Raw genomic sequence first — 24,756 nt, 5'->3', positions numbered from 1 at the left:
CAGAGTCTTATATTAATATTTTCCCTTAAAACCTGTTTTTTTAAATAACTTGTTAATATCCACCAGCTAGCCAGCGATCTGGTTAGTGTCATGGTTTTCCCCTTATTAGAATACCCTAAGGAACATTTTATATAGTTAAAGATCCTTTTTTTTCAATAACACCAACCTTCTTCTGTGCCTGCCTCTCCATTAGAGCATGTATGTGCTGTGCTGTGGCATGGCTGCTCACCATATGGCAGCAGGGACACGGAGAATCTCTTGCTCTCTAGTTTTCTCTCTGTGTGCCAAGCTCTGCTGTTCCTCCTCCATCCCTTCCCCTCCCTCTCTTCCGTCAGAGAACTCACCATGCTGAGCTGCCTGGGTGTACTCTCACCTCCCCCACTCCCTCCATCTATCTATGCTCCCATCCTTTCCTTATATCACTCTCTCTCCTATGCCCCTACAGTTTCTGATGGAAATCATAACTTTTTTTTTTTTTAAGCTGGGTTTGAAGGTTTGAAATCTTATAGAAAAAGAACAGATTATAGTTTTGGGAAACCCCGCCAAAGGGAGGAGGGAGGGGGGATTATTCCAAAACTGACAGTGGTAATTTAGTACGCATCATGATGAGGGTACAGTATGCACTGCTTCTCAGCTCGCTAAATGATTTTCTCTTTCTCGTCATTTCTTCCTCTACTTTTCTCACCTCCCGTTCCTGCTCCTTCTCCTCATATACTTCTCTGACTGCTTTTCCACCCACTCTCTCCTCATCCTCGCTCTTTCTCACTTCTTGCCTCTCCTTTTCTTTACCACTCTAATGTGCCTTCCTCATTCTGTTGAAATGATGCTCATCTTGCAATCGTGAAACGCATCTCTGGAAATAAAAATGTATCTCGACTCTTCCAACAAATTTCATCACTGGTTTGTCACCGTCTGAAGCAAGCAGCTCTCGCTCACGAAGGCCTCTGCTGCAGGGAATGCCTGTGCACTCAAACTACTTTCACTCCTTGGTTTATCTCAGTAGAAGTAAGAAACCCTGCTTTTAAACTGCATTCAACAACAGTCAGGCAATGTTTTGTCTTTTTTATGAGCAGTCTTCGTTTCCAATCAAACAAGACAAAGGGCAAATTAACTGTACAGAAAAGATGGACATACTTGTGACAAACTCGGACATGTTTGAAATTCTCTGCCAACATTACTTTCGTTACTTTTAAAGCATTTATAGCACCCTATAAATCTCCATTACAATGTGAGGGGCTTTCTCTCGATGTTGTTAATCAAGGTCTGTGCCTCATCCCAGTTCTCTTCCGGGGGGCTGCTCGAAAAGCACAGAAGCAGCGAGAAAATGGCTAAAAAGGAAAAAATGTGAGGAGAGGAGTGAGAAGAAACTCTGGCTCTGTCATGTAGACTTAATTACTCAGGCTCACACACGCTAACATACAAACACACACTTATAAATAGACAAATACCAAGGGATGACTTTTTTGGGGGGAGGGGATTATTTTTAAGATGAGATAAAGCACCGAGTGTAGAACAGTGAAGGAGAGTGAGTGAAATGAAGCCAAGCTGTAAGAGAAAATTAAAAAAATAAAACACAGAACAAAAGATAAATTTAAGGAGAGAGCGAAGGAGAGCGAGGCAGGACAGATGGAGAGAGCACCAGAGCCAACGGTGGAGCTAAGTGGGTAGTGTGCTCCCCAGACAGCGCTCCATATGGCCTGGCAATGCCATACACAGCCAGGCAGCACAAACACACGCATACACACTGCACTCAGACACACACAAGTACCCAAACACTCCCCGCACAAACAATCAAATTCACACACGTAGTGCATATTGACACATTAATTACCATGTACCCACACATGTACAGAGTTCAGTCTGAGGAGCGATGCGACTCCAGCCGCTCTTTTAAAGAATACTAAACCATCACGTTTGATGTGTTGATATTTGGTGTTTGAAGGCACCAAATTTACTGTAAGCACAAAAAATTTAGGTTAGCGGCGGCAGAGATTTGTCCAGCTGGACAGATTTATATTTTACCGCGTGAAGGGGAAGGAGAGCAGTTTTGTGCAGCCTTCAGTTGTCTGTTCACCGAATTCAGTATGTACAACATTTGTTCGTGTGATTTTGAGCCAAGACGTGACAAGAAACGTTTTTTTCTTTTTTAAATCGTCGCTCTCAGATATTCGTCCAATGCTGCGGCTGCTGCCCATAAGCCAATACATGAGCCTGCGTAATCGTTGTGTTGCTCCCAAGCATTGAAAAATTTGGAGGGTCGTGCCAGGAAGGGCATCCTGTGTAAAAGGTTTGGCAGTCCAAACATGGAGATAGACCAGGGCGATGTGACCAAAAATATTTATCACGATATATATTTGAAAATTTGCGATAACGATATAACCGATGATATAATTGACACTAGACAAATTACTTTACAACTCCACAACTTTATTAGTGCAAAAAAAAACCCATCAATGTATTTTCACTTGAACAAGCATCTGTTTTTTATGTGCATTAAAGTTATATAAAAATGTAACAGTGCAAAATTTCTTGTTGACAGTTTAACCAAAAGGCATTTCCAGTGGAAACTGGCCGACATATCCTCAGCATAACCATGTATAATATCCACAAAACTTAAAAGAAGTTATACACACACAATACGGTAATATTATGTTGAAGCACAGTACGTATCACTCCGCGAGGCTCCTGCCTACGATAGCCGTAATGCTCCGACAATCCATCAAGCGGTGCGGCGTCGTAGCTCAGCAAAGTCGTACTAAAACATTTGACAGATTTTCGAGCGCCGTGTACATAAAATCGTTTCGAGGTCAGTAAACACAACCAGAACTCATACATAAGGCACACGGGATTATAAGGGGCTCTGTCGATTTTCAGAAAAGTCAAAGGATTGATTTTAAGTGTATTTTCCAAAAAACACGGTAATAACGACGGCCCGCTAGCATGCTCTACCAAAAATAGTGCTTTGTTGTGTATCTGACGGACGAAAGCTAAACCAGTTCCACACTGAAGTTTTCACATTTTTACAAACCAATTCTGGTTCATCCGTTTCATTCAGCAATACGCTTTCGCCCTCATTCTTCGTCGCTGCCATGCTTTTTCCACCATGTGTGTATGAAAACAAAGGCACTGCGCATGTGTGTTTTACCCAAATTCTATCGCGATATTTCATTTTCTTATCGTTGCCCAACATTATACCGGTATTACAGTGAACGGTATGATATGGAGATCACAGTGATTCCATACCTGATTGGTCCAGGCCTGGAAAGAGGCGGCTGTGGCGAAGGTAGCAGCCCAAAGAAGAAGAAAAAAAAGATGGCTTCTAACGCAGTTTTAGTAAGTCCTATAAAATTTGCCAACACAACACGTAGCAGAAAACAGGAAGGTAGATTTTGCCCAGTTACCTGACAGAAAGAGCAGAGGGTGAGATAAAGTGACCAGCAAACTTTGCAACCCTTCAGTTTATAGTTACTACTTTGATTTTATGTTCAGAATACCGGTACATATCGCTGCATGTAGAATAATAAAGTAATACTTAGGAATTGGATCTTCTGAGATCTTCTAAGGTCTAAACCATCATCTGTGACCCTACCCCTAACCCTAAATTATTATTTTTTTAATCTATTTTGGTCTTTCCCAATTAAGGTGGTTGTTGGATTGTCTTTAGAGTTGGAAACCCTGCTTCTGAGGGTGCAATCATTCTCTGAAACCGCAGTTTCAGTATCAGAATTAGAGAAACTTTATTAACCCCAGAGGGAAATTAAGTTGTCATAGCAGCAAATATACAACAAACATCAAGCACTTATATAAAATGAGTGTAGAAAAAGAGATATTGATAGATAAATATTAAGATAAATAGACAAATATAGGGATAAAGGTATAAATATGCATATACATATAAATATAAAAGGACAACAGTGTGCAAATATTTGTCGTGGTGTACAAAAGTGACAGGATGCAGGTTCTTTTATATCTTGGTTTTTGGGCGATGGTTTTGATTCGTAAACTTTTTTGAGGGAGGGGCTGGGCGGCTGGTTGAAAACTGGAAGGAATGAGAAAATTTGTCTTTGAGTCTTTGAGCTAGCCTTTTGAGTTTTGACTTTTAAGTTTGGTGAATTATGTAGCTGGGAGGGACACGAAGTAAAACTAAATACCAAACACACTAAAACAGAAACTAGTGGATATATTAGAAAAGGATGTTGAATAAGGAGCTGCTGGGCAGGATGAAAAGACTACAGAGGAGAATCATGGATGTAGTGAAGGAGGATATACAGAGGGTTGGCGTGACAGAGGCGCACAGAGAATACGGTGAGGTGGAGGCAGATGAGTCGCTGTGGCGTCCAAGGGTAGGGTATATTTAAATCTCAAACAGATTCAGAACTGATCTGTACAAGCCTTATTCCTCCAGTAACAATTCAGAGAAATTTTGACCCAGCACCCTTGCACAACGCAAGTTATTTTGCTGCCTCCAGAAGCTTCTCTTCCCTTTGCATTGTGATTTTTCTAGCTGTTTCTTCACTAAATTTCTCTGCTGCTTTTTTACGTCTTAAAGGTGGCGACTGGTTTAAGGGCAAATAAGTTGACTGTTTCTCAGTGACAATCCGTTGATTGTCACTGAGAAAAACAATGAAGTTTAGTCCCCTTGAAAACCACGAATGGACCCTCCAAAAAGCACATGTGCATGGTCCATGCGTGATGTTTTAGAAAAAGGGTTCATATTTGTGTTCATGACAAAAAACGTTCTTTAGTGCAACACTAAGCTACACGCTTGAACATCTTTGTTTGAGTCACGCTAATCATATCATATCATTTCAATCCTTTCTGCTGATGTCTGTATAGCAACCTCCAGTCAAAACCATTCACGTATCTGATGCTCACTGTGAGTCTTATTCAGTACGCATGGAAACCTCTCACACGTACAGAAATGTGAGCGTGTGTCAGGTCCCTTCCAGATCCCCGCTGAAGCAGAGACTTGCGGGAAGACCAGGATAACTGCCAATCCCTGTAGGGAGTAAGGAAGTGACTCCTCGCCAATCCCAGGGCTCACCGAGGTTACTATGGGGCTGCTGGGCCATTGCCATGGTACCCTGCCATCAGGGGACACCTGGCCAACTGCATTTGTTGATGTGAGGTGTAAACATCCTTACACGGCAGTACATCCATGCTGCCTCGACATTAGCTCTGGGGGAGCGATGAAGATTTTTGGACTATGGGAACAGTCCAAAAAAGTGTCAACCCTAAACAGAGACAATAATCAATCAATATTATGAAGGCTATACTTCCAAATGTCATGTAATTATTTCAATAACTTTACACAAAAAAAGGTTGAAATTCAATTTCATAAAAGCCTGAGTAATTATTAAGATAATTAATTTTGGCAAATTAGTATTCTAATAAACACAGGTCACTGCGCAAAATATGATAAAATATTAATAAAACAAAACATACTCATTGAAAATAACACAAGTTCTTTACTGACGTACATTGTGACAATAGTAAGATAACTGGATGAAAGCCCTGCATATGGTGATTAACTACAGATGAAGGGTTACTTGTTCCCATACAGACAGAGAAAACGCTACAACTCCTGGTTTTATTTTTTAAGGGTTTTTTTTTTTATAGATTGAAAACGAAGCCTGTTGGCTTAAATTGTTAAATGCTAATTATAAAACAATGTGTTTCAGGTCATTTTATAAAGAAATGCAAAAGTAATGTATTGAGTAGTGTAATGAATTACTGTCTCCTGGGAGTAACAAACTAAATTACTTTTAAGGAAAGTGTTCTGTGTAATATGTGTAATACATCCACTCCACTCTGATCACAACAAAAAGGGGGAATTCCTCCAACATGCACACACTTTGCAATGCAAATGAGCCAATGAGAATCGATAAGAGAATCACAATCTCTAAATTCTTAAGAATTACCATTCTCAGTGAGTAAACACTACACTGAGGTGTACTTAATAACTAGTTGATCAGCTCATATCGAGTTGATCAAAAGAATGGAGCACCATACCATAATGTTAATTAATTAAACAATCATTTTCTGCCAACTTCACCAGACACATATTTACCTAACAGCCAACAAGATTCCACAGCTGAGACACCTTATATGCTGCTAATTGGCAATAGATGCTGTTCATAAGATTTTATCTTTCTGGCTAACAATGCTAGCTCAACTTGGTCAGTAGGTGACCAGCTTATTAGCCACTATGATAAGGTACAATAAGCTAAAAAGACTTCAAAGGTTACAAACTTTTGATTGACCAGTGTCGGAGTGTTAAAGAACAGCTTTGAAATTCTCATGAGTTGTCGCAAAAGAAAAATTACCATCATAATCCAGCTACCCCTTCGGCGCCAGCTGTGGGCTCAAGGCCGGAGCCGAACAAAAACTCCCTGATAACGACTGTGTTGAGTCTGTTCCTTCCCATTCCATGCAAGGCCACCTGGGTTGGCTGGAAGACTGTTTACTTAGCCTGGCGGGGCGAAGGACACTGTCTCAGCTGAACTATGGACACGTACACACATACATATACTAGAGCTGGGCGATATGAGATTTTTTCATATCACGATATGTTTTTTTCATTTCAGGCGATAACGATATCTATCACGATATAAGCCAAATAACTATATTTGTAAGATTTAAATGTGCCGTTGCTCACAAGTAAAATGTGAAATAATCAGCAGCTTGTTTTTATTTAAATATTTATTTCCCATAATAAGTTCAACAGGGTAGATGTACTTAAGGAACATGAGACTTTTTCAGATAAATAAAGGCAAATATTGCAAACTACACAAAAGGCAGCCGCTAAAGCGTTTAAGTTTCAAAATAGAACAAACGAAACAGACTAAATTGTCAATTCCACTTAGAAACAAAATATTAATTCTAAAAATAAATCTTAGTTTGTTTTACAGAAGAACAGACAAAATTGACTAACTTTTGTCAATATCAAATAAACTGAGAACTAAAAGGAAATTCTCAATCTGTCCTTGTTGTATAGCTGAGCTTTTCAAACAGTTTTAACAGTTACTTTAGTCTGACAAAAGCCGAATGACGAATCAGCGCTTCCAGTCAGAGACTGAGGCTACGTCCACACGTACACGGGTATTTTTGAAAACAGAGATTTTCCGTTTTCGTTTTAAAAAATAATCCCGTCCACACATAAAGGCAGAAATGAAGGAAAACGCTGCTATGAACATGCCAAAGCAGCAGGTGGCGCTAGATTCCTAACCGTGCAGAAATGTTGGCCAATCAGAAGTCTAGAAGCCTCGGTGGGAAAAAGTAAACAAAGCTGGGGCATAGAAGCAGAACCGAGTCATATGTGTGGAGGGACAGTAACTGTGTGTATATGTAAGCATTTAAACACTGCAGAGATTAGAATTAACAGTATTGTAGAAATTCATTTCACCGAAACAATAACGTGGCGCACAGTGTGACGCATGCACCAGTTTATTGTATTTCCAGACTTGCTTTCGGCACAATTTACAGTGCACGCTACTCTGTTTTTTGTCAGACTTGAAATAGCCGAAATACCTTCACACTACGGAACTTCTATGGCTCTTCCGTTCGACAATCTCTCCGGCATTGGAACCATCATCTGTTTTCTCTTTGGTCACGCTCGGTTGATTTTTCTAGTCGGCACACTCATTTCCTCCATTACCCGGGCGGTACGGTGGCTGGCTGCTTCCCAAACAAACACACGTGCGGCTTGGCACTTGTGCTGTACGTAACAAGTCACGCGACGTGACGCTGCGGCTGTGATTGGTTCGGCTCTGCGCTACTTAATTTGGATTGGCTGACCTTTTTTTTTTTTTTTTTTTTTAAGAGGACAAGAGCGATATCGCGATATAACTTTACTCTATCGAGTAAAAGTTATATCGCGATACATATCGTTATCGTTCTATCGCCCAGCTCTAACATATACTGATACTGATAAGCACTCACTGACGCATCACCCTCCCTACCCCGGATCCAACGCCACCTCCAACGCTTACCTCCCCTCTGATGTGGACATCGGGTCAGTTGGAGGTGCAGTCAAAAGATTGCAGCGGTCCCAGATCAGATGTACACACTGGAACACTTTCCCATGTTGCTGTCTGTGTTTATTGTGCTATGGTGTGTTGATATCTGTGCATTCCTGTATTATCCTTCTGTGTTACACATTTCAATGTTTTTTGTCCTCGCTACCTAGCCTGACCTGTCTCCCCAATGTGATGTTTGTGTATTGTATGTACGGTCGGTAAGGTCTGTCATCTCGGTTGTGGGCAAAAGACCTGCAACTGACAAATAAAGGCTATCCCATCTCATCTCATCTCAAACCAGGTACCATGTTATCTAGGGTCTTTAGACTGACTGTGCTAGACGCACTCTTTTAATTTCTCTTGCTGTAGCTATTTAGCTACAGCTAAATATTACTGACACTATGTTAGCAAAGAGGAAAATGCAAAACTATTGATCTGTTTTGGAAAAGATAATTTTTAAGTAATGTTAAGCTATACTACTACTATAAATTCAACCCAAGTGCAGCCTAGTGTTTGGATAGGAATTAAAAACTTTATCCTATCACAAGCCAGTTACAGCTAAGGAGAGATTATCGATCACAGTAAAGATTAAAAGCTGAGACATACAGTGATTGGCCACAGCTCCATCACCACACTTGTAAATGAAAGCACAGCTCTGAGTTTAAGTCTTACCACTATCCAGGTGGACGGGTTAAAAAATAATCCAACAACCTAAAGTTGTTATGAAAGATGAAAGTATCATTTACTCATACCAGGGTGTAACGTAATTGTTGTTTTTGTTGGTATTTTAACTCTAAGGTGCCTCAAGTGGCCAATCTAGGAAGTGAAGTTTTTGACATTTTCACATTTTGTTCATTTTTGTAGCCCAGACGCTGCTAGGTGGTGTCTGCCCAATGCATTTTTATTTAAATTTAACCAAATCTCAGAAATTACATGTATGCTTATAGTAGCTCAGCAGTTATTCCAGTGGTTGCTTTACAGACATGATATTGTCTCTATCCCAGTTCAGTGCCCCATGAAAGGCTGAAGGAAAAGTGACTGTAACGTCTGGTGTTCACAGGAATTGCGTTGGGAACACTAACCAGATAAGCGCAGATTGTATAATGTTAAAAATGAGGGTCATATTGTGGGATTCCTCAGAAAAGCAGATGTGCTCCAGCTGACTTACTCTGTAATCCCACCTCACTTTCTGATCCAGCGACACACTCACACACACTCCAACACACATACAGTGCAAATAGCACATAAACAAGCTTTATCCTTTGATCATTGTGTGGCAAAAAAAAAAAAACAATTTCTGGCTGCAGACGTCACTGCAAACAGGAATGCATGGAAACCCGGTTTTCAGTCCACAAATAAGCCAACGAAGACGGGGGTCCTTGTATGACATCAAAGAGTGTTTTTAAAGCAGCACTGGCAATTCAGGTCTGTATTAACGACTATTGATCAAATAAGCAGACTTTAAAACACACACACACAGACACACACGCAGCGGTGGAAAGATGATCACTGAGCAGTTCCATTATAAAGAATTGTTTCTGACCAACCCATCAAGCATCCAATTCCCACTAATTGGAGATGAGATGGGAAGGGTTATTTCGGAGAAAGCTAACCTCTAACCACCTGCACTCTCAGTAGGATGTTTGCTGGAAAGCTTGCTAATGAACTGGAGTGTTCAATTTACAAGTATGTAGAAGTAAATAGGCTTTGCTGGCAACGCTAAAGCCCAAAGTATATTTCACACAATAAATCTACACATGAAAGTTTCATTTTTGCAACGTTAGTCAATACAGAACCATTGGAGTTTCCTAGATAATTGATTGATACGAGTATTATGATCAAGGTTCAAGGTTCTGGCGTACTTGGATTGCCTTATTATCATATTCGCCAACAAACGACTGCACAAGCTCAGAAAACAGACGTTCCTTCATACAATCCTGGATCAAACTCATAATTGACTTTTTTAATAATAGATTGTGTTCAGTTTTTCATAACTTTGTACTAGAGCAGGGCGATATGGCCAAAAATATTTATCACGATATATATTTGAAAATTTGCGATAACGATATAACCGACGATATAATTGATGCAAGACAAAATACAACTCCACAACATTACTAGCGCAAAAAGACAACCTTCCATTTATATTCACTTAAACAAGAAGCTGGTTTTTATGTACATTAAAGCTTTATAAAAATGTAACAGTACAAATGCAAATTGCTTGCTGAAAGTTTAACCAAAAGGCATTTCCACTAGAAATGGGCTGACATGTCCTGAGCATAACCATGTATAATATCCACTGAAGTTAAAAAGAGGTGCTTTGCAACATTAAACTGCAGTGTGCAGTACGCATTTTTTGGACCATAAGGTGCACGGGATTATAAGGCACATTAAGCGAAACAAAGCAGTCAGATAAATCAAACTTTATTAAACTCATTCTTCTTCCTTCCTCCATTTCTGTACCATTGATTCCTTAATGTTGAATTCTCTGGCAGCTGCTCTATTCCCATGTTGTTGCAGTATATTAATGACTAACCTCGTATTGTGGATGGATTATCTCAGTTGTTCTCCTGACTGAAGTTTGGTCCGTTTACAGCATCCTGCCATGCGATTGCATTTGTCTCTAACCATGAAGAACCTTCACGTTAACTTTTATAAGTGGAAAAGTGTTAGTGTTCGTCTTCCAGCTTCACTGTTTATGTTATGCTAACATAGCTGTGTCGCTAGCGATCACGTAGCACATCATTATATACCAGCTAGCCCAACTTCAGTAACCCTACAAACGTCACTGCTGTTTAGTTTCCTGTCTTCATTTATGTTGGAAGTGATAGCAGAGGTGTACGTTTGATTTTTTTCAGAAATCTCTCAGTCAGAACATGCAATATCATGCTTAGGTAACTAGCGAAACTAGCGAGCTAACTTCCGCTAGCTTCCTGCTAACTTCTAACTCCGTTAAATGTAATAACTTTTGTTTTCATGGATGCCTGGAAGTTAAACTTTATAGTTACACCTCGTAAAGCAGCAATGCTGATCGTTTTATTAAAGATGAAAGAATTTAGACAGTTTTTAACTCTAAGTGATGCTGCAGTGTTGTTTGACCTGAAGCATACGGAGTTTAGGACCCAGATTACTCCCAGATTTAAGAGCATCTTAGTCCGACAAATACGACAATAACGACGGCCGCTTGCATGTTCTGCAAAAAAATGTGCTTTGTTGTGTATCTGACGGACAAACACCAAACCAGTTCCACATCACGGAAGTTGCACCATTTTTACAAACCAATTCTGGATCATCTGTTTCACTCAACAATCGGCCATGTGCGTATGTAAACAAAGGCACTGCGCATGCGCGTTTTACTCCCATTCTATCGCGATATTTCATTTTCCTATCGTTGCCTAACATTATACCGGTATTACCGTGAACGGTATAATATGGCCCAGCCCTACTTTGTACTGTTTTAACTAAAGGATGCCTATTGAAAAGCTGAACATTATTCTACTGGTTAATGTTGAGTTTTGACTTTCACTTCCTTAAGAAACCAACAAAATACTACGACAAAATAATTTGCAGTACTTTATTCCAAAGTTGGAATAAAGACGGCAGGAAGAAGTAACTTTACTGATAAGCACTGTTTGTAGGTATGCCATGAAAACATTTAATGATATACTGAACAAAAGGACCTTCACCCTATAGATGAAAGCTCAGCCTGACAATATATCATTTCTATTGAAAAGTACTGACAAGGTGTCATGGTCCCTGTGCCTCACCAGCTGATCCTGTATTAGGCAACATGTGTTTTCTCTCTCTCTCTCTCTCTCTCTCTCTCTCACCTGCCGGGGCGGTGCTCATTTTGGGCTCCCGCCCCTGGCCCACGCACCTGCTGCCTATCGGGATGATCACAAGGCCGATTTAAGACAGCAGCACTGTGTCACTCGTCGCTGGATCGTTGAGCTATCAGCGTCAGTCGCTCAGTAGTTTGTGAATCTGAATCTGTGAGATCGTTCCGTCTGTTCGCCTCTAACTGAAATTTCTGTGTACAGATCTTTCCCGGACCTTTCCCTGCCTGCCTGTCATCCCGTGGACGAGTGAGTGGATTGTGTTTACCCAGTGTGGGGAGTGAAGAGACAGAGAGCCTTTGGAGGGCGTCAGCTTCCCGTCTTTCCCCTCACATACCCCGGAACCCTGGACCCCCCTCCCCTCCCTCCAGCACGTTGTAAATAGCATCACCTGGTGTCGTTGTGTAAATAAATTTGTAAACCCTGTAAAGAGTCCCGGTCTGCGCCTGAGTCTGTTAATTAAAACCTGACACAAGGGGTGGAAGAAACAATCGGTACTGTATATCTCACAATAATTTCTGCAGCAATACAGGGACACCAAATATTGATATTTTATTAAATAAATCAAAATACTGTGGGAATGCTATGAGTAAGAGGTCTCATCTAATCCACCACCATCCTGAGATAACGCTGGGTGAGTAAACTTACAGTATATTGAATCGAGTCTGAATGAGCCTTGGCCAATGAGTGTGACTCAAGGAGACTCGACTCAACTGTCTTAATGGGCTCAAATTGTATTCTGGTTATATATCTATAGAACAGGAAGACAGCTTACATATCTTTTGACATGTCTATCTAAAATCTCCAATCATTATACACTGGATTGAGATCTGATGATTTTGACACTAATCAAACCATTCAGTGACCCATATACCTAAAAAATGGGTGTAGTGTTATTCTAGGAGACCACTCCATTGGGATAAAAATGTCTTATTGTCATAGGATAACGGTGATCACCCCAAAAAACTTTATTTTGATTTGCAGTGGCTTTTTCCCCTAAAGCTGGGGTATCAAACATAGGGCCCGGGGGCCAAAATCAGCCCGGCAAAGACCCCAAATCTGGCCCACTAGATTAGATTTTGAAAGAGGGCATACGTTTTGGACTTTTAACTGTATTTTTAAAGGTGGAACAGCTTTTGCTACTAATAAAGACCTTCCCCATGACCATTTGTATGACACAAAAGTAAATAAGTAATAGCTTAACACTGAAATGACAGGAAAGTTCCTGTTTTTCACTATCTACTATAGAAATTTCAGTTTTTTACAATGGGGCCACATAGAAAAAATGAATTTTTAGTGAATTAACAAAATGTTTCTATTTAATAATAATAGGTTATTCTGGCCAATGCACTACTAGAACTTTTTCTGTATAATAATATTAAGATGTCTCAGGTATCGGGTCAGGGATAGCTCAGTAGGTATAGTGGTATAGTGGTGGCCCCATGATCGAAAGGTCGGGGGTTTGATTACAGCTAAGCAAGGTACCATCCGTACACACTGCTCCTCGGGCTAAATGCAGAGAGGAATTTCCCAACGGGGATCAATAAAGTATACATTATGATTAAGTGTGTAGTTATACTTCTTTACACTTATCGAAAGGGGGAGTTTCACTGATCCAGCCCACTAGAGATCAAAGTGGGCTGTACGTGGCCCACAATGTAAAATGAGTTTGACATCCCTCCTCTAAGGGGACAAATGGACCCAAACCATGTCAGCAAAATGTCCCACACAGTAACATGACACTGGATTCTTTCAGTCTAGTTCAAGTGTTTTTTTCTTTTATATGTACACTATGCTGAAACTGCATACGTAAAAGATAGACAAAAGTATTGGACAACATCTAAAAAACTGAATTCGAGCATGGTACTGTAATAGAATACCATTCCTGCAACAAGTCAGTTTGTGAAATTTCTTTCCCCATAATAGAGAGTCCATGATCCCATGATGTTTCCTTGATGTAAGTGGTATTTTTACAAAGTGAAAACATTTTAGAACCACAACCACTCAGCCATGAACTCACGTAACATCACAGAGCGGGGTCACTGAGTGCTAAGGCCCACAGTGCATAAAGGAAACCAGCGATCAGCTCCTATACCTGCACAGGTACAAACCTCCTGTGTTAAGGTTAGCATAAAAACTGTGCACCAGAAGCCTCGTGGCATGGGTTTCCATGGCTCCTGCAGGACTAATGTGTAGGTTTCCCAAGCTGTTGTCCATATGGTGTATTATGTAAAGAATACAGGCTGATCTCTATAGATATGTATCTTAATCAGAAATCTTAATTCCCAAAAAATGGGTCTAGACATCAGCCCAATAAATCTAGTATGAGCCAAACTATAAATCTAAGCTAACAAAAATATAGTGATTCGTAGTTACAAGTGATTGAATACTAATAATATATTACTATAATAATTATGAATACTAAATTAAAGTGCAAGTGTGATAAAGATCTTTGGTTTGAAGTTTAGCTTTAGTGCAATATATGATCATGCTAACCTTTGACAGAGAAGAGAGACTGATTATTATAGAAGAAGGTATTATTAGATTGCTGTATCCTCTTTTACAGTGAATGAAATATAAAACAGAGTTAAAAGAAAAAAATAACTAACTGGAAGAGACCTCATTTTCACTTAGCAAGCAGCCACCAAACAGCTAACAGCCAGTTAGCTTGACTGTATATAGGGAGAATGCTGCATTATGCTAGCTAAGGGACAGTGCTTACCTTCTCTATGTTACATAGTAGGTGAGCATAACAGTTTCTTCTTTTCATTCTTCATCTCTACCTAAAACTGTTTTATGTGTCTTCAGAAGCATGCATCCATCCTAAAAGTTTGTGTACAGCACCAGCTTCCACCAACAAAGCTAGTGAGTAAATATGACTAGAACAAAACCTAGTTTAGATACTCCACTGACATTTCCATTCATTCTAAAGGAAACGATAAAGCCTTTCAGGTGAGACATTGCTGCTAATTCAGCTTTTTAGCAGTCTTTAGGAGGCATCATTTCCCATAACCCCCAGCGCTTTGTGACCTCAACGTCACAGCTCAACAGAAGAGTACAGGGATCACAGCTAGCTGACAAGTCCATAAAAAAGACTGAACACTTATAGGTTACTAGACAGCAGAGATTATATCAGCTAAAACAACAAGAGGATTACTAAGCATTTAAGATATGGACGAAATCAAATCACTATACTCTCCCTGACAATCTTCAGGTTTTTCTAATGAAACCAGAAGTTTTTTTCTGCCATCATTAAGTTTGAAATGCCAAAGATTGTATAAATTCAGAAATCTGCATCAAAATCAAAAAAATTGTTACATTGCATCTGATTTTAGAAGGCAAGAAAACGAAACATAAATCCCATTTGCTTTTGAAACTTGGATTTAAGGATCTTAGGTGGGTTTTTTCTAAAGGAAAATGATGCCTCATGTTGCATAAATCTGTTCGAACATGTGAGAGGAAGATGACGCGAAAATCACACAACCGCATGATAGAAGTCATTCCTCCAGACGAGCAGTTTTGGCAGAAGAGACGAGCAAATTGTGAGACACACAGAGCATCTGAATCCAGCCTTTAACCAGCCACTCTACGGAGGAGGAAGATAACATCAGCTAGTCTCTAATGACTCAGGCTCTGGACTGGACTCATCAGACCAACCATGTCCTTCTTTACAGCGGAAGCTCTGTAGGTTGCCGCCTGACAGATGACAGACAGCAATTGGTCTGTTTGTGTGTGTCTTAGAGACACAGAATGCTAAAATAAAAGTTTAATAAACATAGAAAATAAATCTAAACGTCTAAATGACGTGCCGTGTATTTCTGTTCCACTTAAGGTATTATGCAAATTGCATAATAATGGCTTGAGTCACACTTGCAAAAAATAATCACCATCGTGCGTGTTTATCTTTAATACCGCTGATTCATCTGAGGTGTAAAACTGAATTTCACAACAAACATGAGAAACACCGTCTCGATTGGAGATTGAGGCCAGAAAGGCGACTTGATGCTAAAGTGACGCAAAAGCAAATATTAGCTCGCATTTTTAGCAACTTAGGGCCAGTTCCGCATCGATGGGGTGGTATTGACCTGGTGGTTAAAGAGTAGCTGTTGGCACTCACCGGACGTCGTTTTGCTGCGGGGGTTTCTTCTGTCCAACCAGGTTCACTGTTCTGGCTTGGATAGGCTTTTCTTCTCTGAAAAACACAAAGTTAGAAAAGTGCAGTTAGTCCAGCGTTTTGCTATGATTTTGTTTGATTTATGTGCTTCGTCCTTCTAACATTGAACAAGTCACCAGTGACAGCCTTGGGGTAAAGGCTAGGGTTAAGTTCACGTCTATCCCTTTATAACTTCTACAAGGCATCTGCCCTGAATCCTACTGTCTGACAAAGCATGGCAGACCTGTCTTAATGTTTCTCTCCTATAAGCTGAAACATCTAAGCATAACAATTAGTCCAGAATTCAGTTACATATTGGTTCATTTTGGTACATTACATGCTAGCTTGTAATGTCAATAATTATCTTGTTATCTACATAAATATCTACATAAAACTTTGTGTCCTGGCATTGTTTTCTCAGTCCTTATTCAATTTTTATCCATCCGCTTCCACTTATCCTTTTCTGGAGCCTATCCCAGCTGTCATAGGACGAGAGGCGGGGTATACCCTGGACAGGTCGCCAGTCTGTCGCAGAAAACCATTCGCGTTCACACTCACACCTATGGGCAATTTGGATTAACCAATTAACCTATCCCCACAAACTGCATGTCTTTGGACTGTGGGAGGAAGCTGGAGTACCTGGAGGGAACCCACGCAAACATGGGGAGAACATGCAAACTCCACACAGAAAGACCCCGGCCTGATGGCGGAACTGAACTCAGGACCTTCTTGCTGTGCGGCAACAGTGCTAACCACCGTGCCACCGTGCTGTCCCTTATTCAATTTTATTTTTTCAATTTTACTTGTTCAGTTTTAGCAGAAATCTGCTTGAAACAGGTTCGAATCAACACTTTTTATCTTGGGAACAATCGGGATACCGCTAGGCATCGATGACGGGCCTTAGACAACACTGACATGCTTTCAGTATGTCCACTGACACATCCACAGTGTGATTCAAAACCATCTCATCCATAAACATGAACAGCAGGCTCTGATCAGTCTGATCACAGAGGGAACTCAAGAGAGAATTCCCCGCCAACACCCACGCTGTCTAAAACAGAAGACGTTTCTTTTTATTGTCAATACCGTGGGTACCCTGCTCGTTCATTATGAGACATTTTTGGCACATCAGGAATCGAGATATCTCTTCTACTGACAGTTTAAGTGCTTATACACTGACAGTAAAGGTAGCTTCGAGAACCTTGGGTTACCCCGATGTATAATATGACAATTCTTTCAAAAAAGGGGGTAAAAAAAAGTACTGTTTTACTTTGTACGTGGTACAAAACTCATAGCGAAACATCCTTGGGTTGTGTAATTCATCATAGCAAGCATCAAGGCTGAATATTTCATGTTAAAGATTCCACTGTGTTAGCGTAAAATCACAGCCTAATATTTGGTACAGTAATAGATTCAATATTATATGAAACTACAACTTATTTGTCAATCATACAAAAGGCAAAGTTCAGCATCCTCATAGCCTACATGACGGTTAGAACTACTAAGCTGTATCTTAGGCACAGGCTAAACAAGCACATCTTCAGAAGCTAGAAGATGTGTTTCTAGAAGGTGTTACAGTTCAAATAAACTCTCATATATGCACGGTTCCTCTGTTAAAGGCGTACATATGCCAGACAAGCAGAAATTCCATAAGAGGTGCTTGTCTAACTAACTCTAACCAGGTCAGCAGTCAAATTTGAGCACATATCACATATGTATAGTACAAAAGATTCTTTATCTATTTGAGCTTCTGGTATTTCCTCTGTGTTTTGTCTTCAAGGTGAGACAAGTAACACATGGAACCCTCTATAAAAATAGAAAAATAAGTTATCAATTTGAGGAACCTTTATCATACAGTACTTCAACATTGTACACCCATCAGGCAATGGTTCTAGGATTTGAGTTAAGTTGATGTTTTTTTCTGTTTGGAGCAGCCAAAGTCCTCCCATAGTCTGGTGACTTGTCAGGAGTGTACCCCAGGTCTTGCCCAATCACAGCTAGAACTGGCAACTCTGAATTGGACAATGTTTGAGAAAATGGATGGATGGAACAGTGAAATGAAAAAGCTTCTAGAAGAAAAACTGTAATACCAAAATGGAAGTATGAGACTTTGTACAATTCAGCATGTGGCTTTGAAGCCAACAATAACTCTACACCTAGACGGGTCACCAGCAGCAACCCCGTTTTAATGGGTAATGGCCATGGAGTTTCTGCTTAACACTGGATAAAATGCACACATTTGTACTATTATGACATGCCTTTATATTGAATTTAAACCAGAGTGTGGCCAGAGACACCACTCATCGATTATTGAAATTATTATTGCTTTCGATTTCCATTTTTCTACCTCAGATCATTGAAAGCAGAATACAAATCATGCCCATTATTGCTGTGGCTTTAAAGTGAGGTTTGCACGCATGCACTGTGAACATATGCGCATTAATAGAAAGTAAACTGATGTGAGTATATCTTAAACAGCTCGTAAGTGGAGCGTATTCTCTGCCTCTGTTCATTACAGCCCACACTTCCCTACTCCTGGTACACTTAGCACACATGTATTAGTCAACCAACCAGTGCAGCTTTTCAGTGCAGACCCATTCGTACGAACATACACACACAAACACACACACACACACACACACATACACACTGCTTTGCTAACTCAATCCAAACACTGGTGAGAGGAAACAGTGCTGAAGCCTATATAGGCTTGGACATGTGTGTGCTGACAGCCTTATCCGCAGCTTCCTCACTATGACATGAGTGAATCCACAGCTCTTTAATACATCACTGAAAATGATGCATAACCACTTAGGGCCGCAGCTATATACTGGACATTTCCTTCTTTAGAAGCAATGAATCGATCTTCCGTTCCAGTGCTGGGCCATCGTTCTGCACAGAGGGCTTAAAATAGAACAGGGACGTAAAGCTTGAGGAGCGCCTCTCTTAGGTGGGTCGTTCTGCCTTTCTTTGTACATGCATGCGTGCGGCTCCCGTGCATAACGTGCAGAAAACATGAGAAAAGGCGTCGCTTAAACTTGATGCATTTTCTGGTCCTGGGAGTGGGGGGTAAGGAGTGTGGGGGATGGTGGAGGGGGGGTGAACATATAGGTTCGTTCCTGCGCCGATTGCTGCAACAAACTGGAGCAGACTTTTCTCCATTTAATGTGGGAGAGAAGAGGTAGGATACACACAGCGATGTAAGTCACTCTTGATTCAAAATAACATGACACAGGCACCTTTTCCTTCCCTGCTAGAGGCCCACTGTTTCTTTAACAGCCTGTGTGATGTCTGCTGCAAGAGCACTGGCCTACATACAGTGCATAAGGCTGGGAAAGGCTCAACCGCACCCCAGAGCTGAGAACAGCAGCTGTTGAGATGGATGCTGCACAGATAAAAGCCAACAGGGAGGGCTTTACTATTCTCAGCGCCAGGCTTCACTGAGCCTCCTGCAATTTCCTGCTGAAATGTTTCAGGGGAAGTACAAATACTTTCCACCTGACTCGGGCAGTGGCGTTGGGTGACGATGACAATCTCAAGGAAAGAAGTGCAGAAGAGAAATGTGTATGATTCATCTGGGAGGATGCTGCTGCTGCTGCTGGGTGACACACCCCTTCCCTTCTTCTTCTTCCCTCCCCTAACAAGTTACACCTGAGCCCTCACATCCAACGGGCCTGCCCACAGGAGCGTTCCAAATCTGTGAACTGGACATGCATGGACTAAAGCCTATGAGGTTCCTCCGGCACAGAGCTGCAGGCTACGTGGGCCTGTGAGTGAGTGTGTGGAGGGACCTGCAGGATGTACACACACACATACACACATGATCACATACAGTGGAGTCCTGCAGCACGGGTCCTGCAGCTGTCACATTGTGTCCATACAGAGCAGACTTTCATGGACTTCAGAATGGAAACTGCCCAGGTCTAGTCTTCCTCTCTCTCTCTCTCTCTCTCTCTCTCTCTCTCTCTCTCTCACACACACACACACACACACACACACACACTCACTATCTTTTTGCTTTCCCTCTCTTACTTTAACATGGCCTCCTCTTTCGCCTCTTCCTCCCGCTGCCGAGCCAGCACAGCCATGATGATCTTCCTCTCGTCCTCCGTCAGGTGACTGAGGTCCGGCTCCGGGATGGCCGGGGCGACGGGTGGGCGCGGGCCGCCCCGAGGGCCCACCGAGGCAAACATCTTCCCCGCCGCCGCCGCCACCACCACCACCACCTTGCCCCCTTCCTCTTCCCTCTCTCCCACCTCCTCCTCTTCCTCCTCCTCTTCCTTCCTAGCCTCTGTCGGGATCACGGATAGAAAACCCGCTGGCGGAGCCCACGGATCACGACATGGCCCACGGACAAAGCGGCGGTTGGAGCATCTGATGCGGTGTTCCCATGACGGTGGCGGGGGGCACCCAGGGCGGCGGCGGCGGCAGCGGGCTCGGCGCTAGCTGCGGTAGTAGTAGTAGTAGTAGTAGAGGTGGTGGTGGTGGTAGCGGTGGATGTGGCGCTTTGGTTCCCGGTTTTAGCCGCTCCTTCTCCCTCTTGCTGCTCCGCTGTCTTCTCCCCCCTCCCACCGCCCGCCCGCCCGCCTCTCCCCTCCACCGCCTCCGTTTCACGGGGAGCCCATGTCTCCGGCGGTCGCTCGCTCGCTCGCTCGGGATGATGACTCGCGGGAGGAGGACCTCTTTTCCTTCCTTCAGGCCGGGCAGAGAGGAGGAGGAGGTGGAGGAGGAGGGGGGAGCGGGGGGGTGGGGGTCCCCCAAAGGCGGCTCAGGTCTTCGCTCGGTGAGCCGGGGCCGGCTGTTTGGCTGCGGGGCGAGGCGGCGACTTCTTGTTTTCCAGCGCCGCCGCTGATGCTGCTGTCAGGGAGACGAAACAGTCAATGGGACCGCAGCCCCTCGAGCGCGTTCACTCCTCTTACGGCGGGAGTGCGCAGCCCTCATTTGAGAATGGGGGCTCCACTCACCGTTAAGATGCGCGCTCACGGCTGTCTATAGCACACACGGGAAATAAAGGGTTCCTTTAAGGGTCCACTGTGCGGGTTTAACGCCGCGTGACTGCATCCAAACACGAATCCTTTTATTCGTAGCGTTGTGTTTTAAAACAAAAAGTCCTGGTGTATTTTTCACTACATACCGGTTCATAATCATAATTAAAATGTGGGAGAAAAAACAAGGTAGCTTCGGGATATTTTGAAGGAAACTATCTAAAAAAGTGAGTCGAGGTTGGGGCTAATCTTACGCTTATTACACTATTATTACATATTACTATATAATTATATGTAGCTCTTAATTTATTCTTGTTGTCTGTTTCAAGAGTTTAAACCACATTTAGACTTAATTAGGATACATTTCATATTTCATTAAGGAGCTTTAATTGAGGGTCAAAAAACTGAGGATCCAGAAAACAGCTATTTTCCTGTGGACCCCCATACAACCAGACTTCTTTCCCACCAAATGAGTTGCCCGCTGCTGGCTGTCAGAGAGAATTTAGTTTGGAGGCATTTGTGCACTGGATTCACATTTCATCCATTTTCAGTATACAGTTTATGTAGCACACATAACATCAAATTTACAGCTTACACCAAGGGACTTCAGCAAAGATACAATTGTATTACAATGCATGCAGGCAGAAATATGTTTTTTTAAACGATGTTTATGATATAATAACTGCTTTACAGTAGCATGTTAATCATGTTTGGATCTTCAAGTAAACAATGAGAGCTATTTACACCTTCCATGGCTCCAAATCTAAGCGATGCTGTTTCTTCCATTGTTATTTCCAGGCTTTCTCATACAGAACAGAAAAGAAAAAATACAGTGACAGAAAGATTATGAATCAAAATTCTTATATAAAGGGAGAAATCTAAAACACACAGGCTGGATTTAAATGAATGAATGCAGGGCTAAAGAACCCTTTTCTAGCACTGCAGGAAACCCTTTGCAGTAAGAGTGCAGGGACTCTCCTCCTCCTCTCCCACCAATGATTGCGTGTTAGGATGACGCGAATCTCTCTTTTTTCTCCCTCCTTCCTTCCTCTCTCTCTCTCCTTTCTTTCCTCCTTGTCTACCCTTCTAGCAACCCTTACTCCCACTACACACAGTACTTCCCCATGCTGAAAAACACTCAGAAGGGAGCGTGAGGTTTACCACATAGGTACGCTTATAAGGTGACATTTACAGTATGTCAGTATGCAACCCTCTAATTACAGAGAGTGTGGTCTGCCGAAACTGTCCTATTCATATACGGGAGATAAACCACAAATGGGGACTGTAGATCCCACAAACTGTGTGAGACAAGATCGTGTGTTACAGTGATCTAAATATAGAAACACATCTTGTCTATTTTTAGCCAGAAATGCAGATTTGGCAAGAAAAAAAAGAATATATTTCGCTTTATTATTAAGCATATTTTTATTCCGAAATAAACAAAGTTCCATAAGTTCCTCATTAAGTTCCTCTCAAAGACCTCTGCATGTTGCTTTGTAAACCTCAGGAGCTCAGACCTCACTGTAAACTCAGTTTCTGTTTCAGCACCACGGTCAGCACACTGGTGGCCTGTTGCTGTTAGTTGAGAGCCAGTAGCACGCTGACACACGAGACACCAAAAACATGCCCGCCTTAGCCTAAAGTGACTGTCAAATAATGTTTTTGTAAATTATTGTTGGAGACTAACTGTACAGTTCATCCAGCCACACCTGTCTCACATAAAACTCTGAGTTTAATGTAGTACGGTTACACTGAGGGCTGGACCCTCACTGAGTGGAAGGTTTTAAGTGCTTAAAAATGTCTTTAGTCTTTGATGTATGTAAAAGAAAACAAGAAGTTAATAAAAACACAGAAAATTATTATTTTCTTTTCAGACTTTGAAGACACCACAATTTTTTTAAGTGTAACACTGCAAATGTATCATGATTAACATGATGTCAGAGCATTTCAAAATGACCTGTTCAGGTCCTGAAGCTGTTTAACCAATGTGTCATTTTTTACAAAATACGATTGTTTCTTATTATTATAAGCAAGATCTGATTTAAAAACATAGGCCAGCATTGATTGACTTCAGCTTCAGCATTAACACATTTAGCTCATAATAACAAATATTAGTTAGTCTTGTTTCCACACGTTAGATCCACAGGACACACCCTCTAATAGTACCTTATCAATATCTAGGCCGTCATCTTTTGGACTTTAAAGTAAAAGCCCTTTGACTTTTCCTTTTTGACTTAGTCTTTCAACAACTTCAGAATTCTGTAAAAAAGAAAATTCCTGTTTCCACAGGCTGATTGCAATCCATAGAAAAGTTAACACCCTCACAGGGGTATTATGTCAATGTCAAGTCAATCTGATATTTAATTTCAAAGTATAAGCCCAACTTCAGCATGGATAATGCAATAATTTAAACACAACATACTATAGCAATGAAAATCATTTTCCTATTTTTGTATATTGTTACTGTGTTGGTCTTCCAGTTCATCCAGTTTTCAGCATGGACACCCAGATAGACACCATGCTCTCATCCTGTCCTTTATCGTCCTTTATCACACATGATGGCAGTTGGTTGATAGTTCTTAAACACTGATGGTGTTGACTTCATCAATACAGGAACCAGACAAAATATGTTCCATAACAGCAGTGTCTTCTCCTGCTTCAGAAACAGGTTGTAAATGTTACTCAAGATGACAGACAACTACAGTGGCTTGCAAAAGTATTGGGCCCCTTGAACTTTTCCACATTTTGTCACATTACAGCCACAAACATGAATCAATTTTATTGGAATTCCACGTGAAAGACCAACACAAAGTGGTGTACACGTGAGAAGTGGAACGAAAATCATACATGATTCCAAACATGTTTTACAAATAAATAACTGAAAAGTGGGGTGTGCGTAATTATTCAGCCCCCTGAGTCAATACTTTGTAGAAACACCTTTTGCTGCAATTACAGCTGCAAGTCTTTTAGCGTATGTCTCTACCAGCTTTGCACATCTAGAGACTGAAATCTTTGCCCATTCTTCTTTGCAAAACAGCTCCAGCTCAGTCAGATTAGATGGACAGTGTTTGCGAACAGCAGTTTTCAGATCTTGCCACAGATTCTCGATTGGATTTAGATCTGGACTTTGACTGGGCTGTTCTAACACATGGATGTGTTTTGTTTTAAACCATTCCATTGTTGCCCTGGCTTTGTGTTTAGGGTCGTTGTCCTGCTGGAAGGTGAAGCTCCGCCCCAGTCTCAAGTCTTTTGCAGACTCCAAGAGGTTTTCTTCCAAGATTGCTCTGTATTTGGCTCCATCCATCTTCCCATCAACTCTGACCAGCTTCCCTGTCCCTGCTGAAGAGAAGCCCCCCCAGAGCATGATGCTGCCACCACCATATTTGACAGTGGGGATGGTGTGTTCAGAGTGATGTGCAGTGTTAGTTTTCTGCCACACATAGCGTTTTGCATTTTGGCCAAAAAGACCAGAGCAGCTTCTTCCACATGGTTGCTGTGTCCCCCACATGGCTTGTGGCAAAAAAGAAAACGGGACTTCTTATGGTTTTCTGTTAACAATGGCTTTCTTCTTGCCACTCTTCCATAAAGGCCAACTTTGTGCAGTGCACGACTAATAGTTGTCCTATGGACAGATTCCCCCACCTGAGCTGTAGATCTCTGCAGCTCGTCCAGAGTCACCATGGGCCTCTTGGCTGCATTTCTGATCAGCGCTGTCCTTGTTCGGCCTGTGAGTTTAGGTGGACGGCCTTGTCTTGATAGGTTTA

General features: G+C 41.7%; 1 protein-coding gene across 14 annotated transcripts in view; it reads right to left on the bottom strand.

The window, feature by feature from the left end:
* rims1a (regulating synaptic membrane exocytosis 1a) overlaps positions 1 to 20,953 on the bottom strand; it is a 117,996-nt gene extending 97,043 nt beyond the window's left edge. For 5 of the 14 annotated variants that reach the window (XM_085478437.1, XM_085478438.1, XM_085478442.1 and 2 more), the window contains exons 1-2: positions 20,040 to 20,952; positions 15,972 to 16,046 (exon numbers count right to left, since the gene is read on the bottom strand). In XM_085478437.1, the coding sequence (XP_085334563.1) occupies positions 15,972 to 16,046; positions 20,040 to 20,200 (236 nt within the window). In that variant the 5' untranslated portion in view covers positions 20,201 to 20,952. Of the gene's footprint in view, positions 1 to 15,971; positions 16,047 to 20,039 lie in introns of all 14 variants that reach the window. The other 9 variants (XM_085478446.1, XM_085478444.1, XM_085478445.1 and 6 more) reach the window with 6 other exon arrangements.
* Positions 20,954 to 24,756: the final 3,803 nt, after the last annotated feature.

The sequence above is a fragment of the Copadichromis virginalis genome, linkage group LG13 (genome assembly GCF_057382275.1).
Source record: "Copadichromis virginalis isolate Kocher_CV1m ecotype Utaka linkage group LG13, C_Virginalis_male_GT1.1, whole genome shotgun sequence".
NCBI lineage: Eukaryota > Metazoa > Chordata > Actinopteri > Cichliformes > Cichlidae > Copadichromis > Copadichromis virginalis.
Note: the sequence above shows the minus strand (reverse complement) of the source record. Positions and strands in the feature narration are given on the sequence as shown.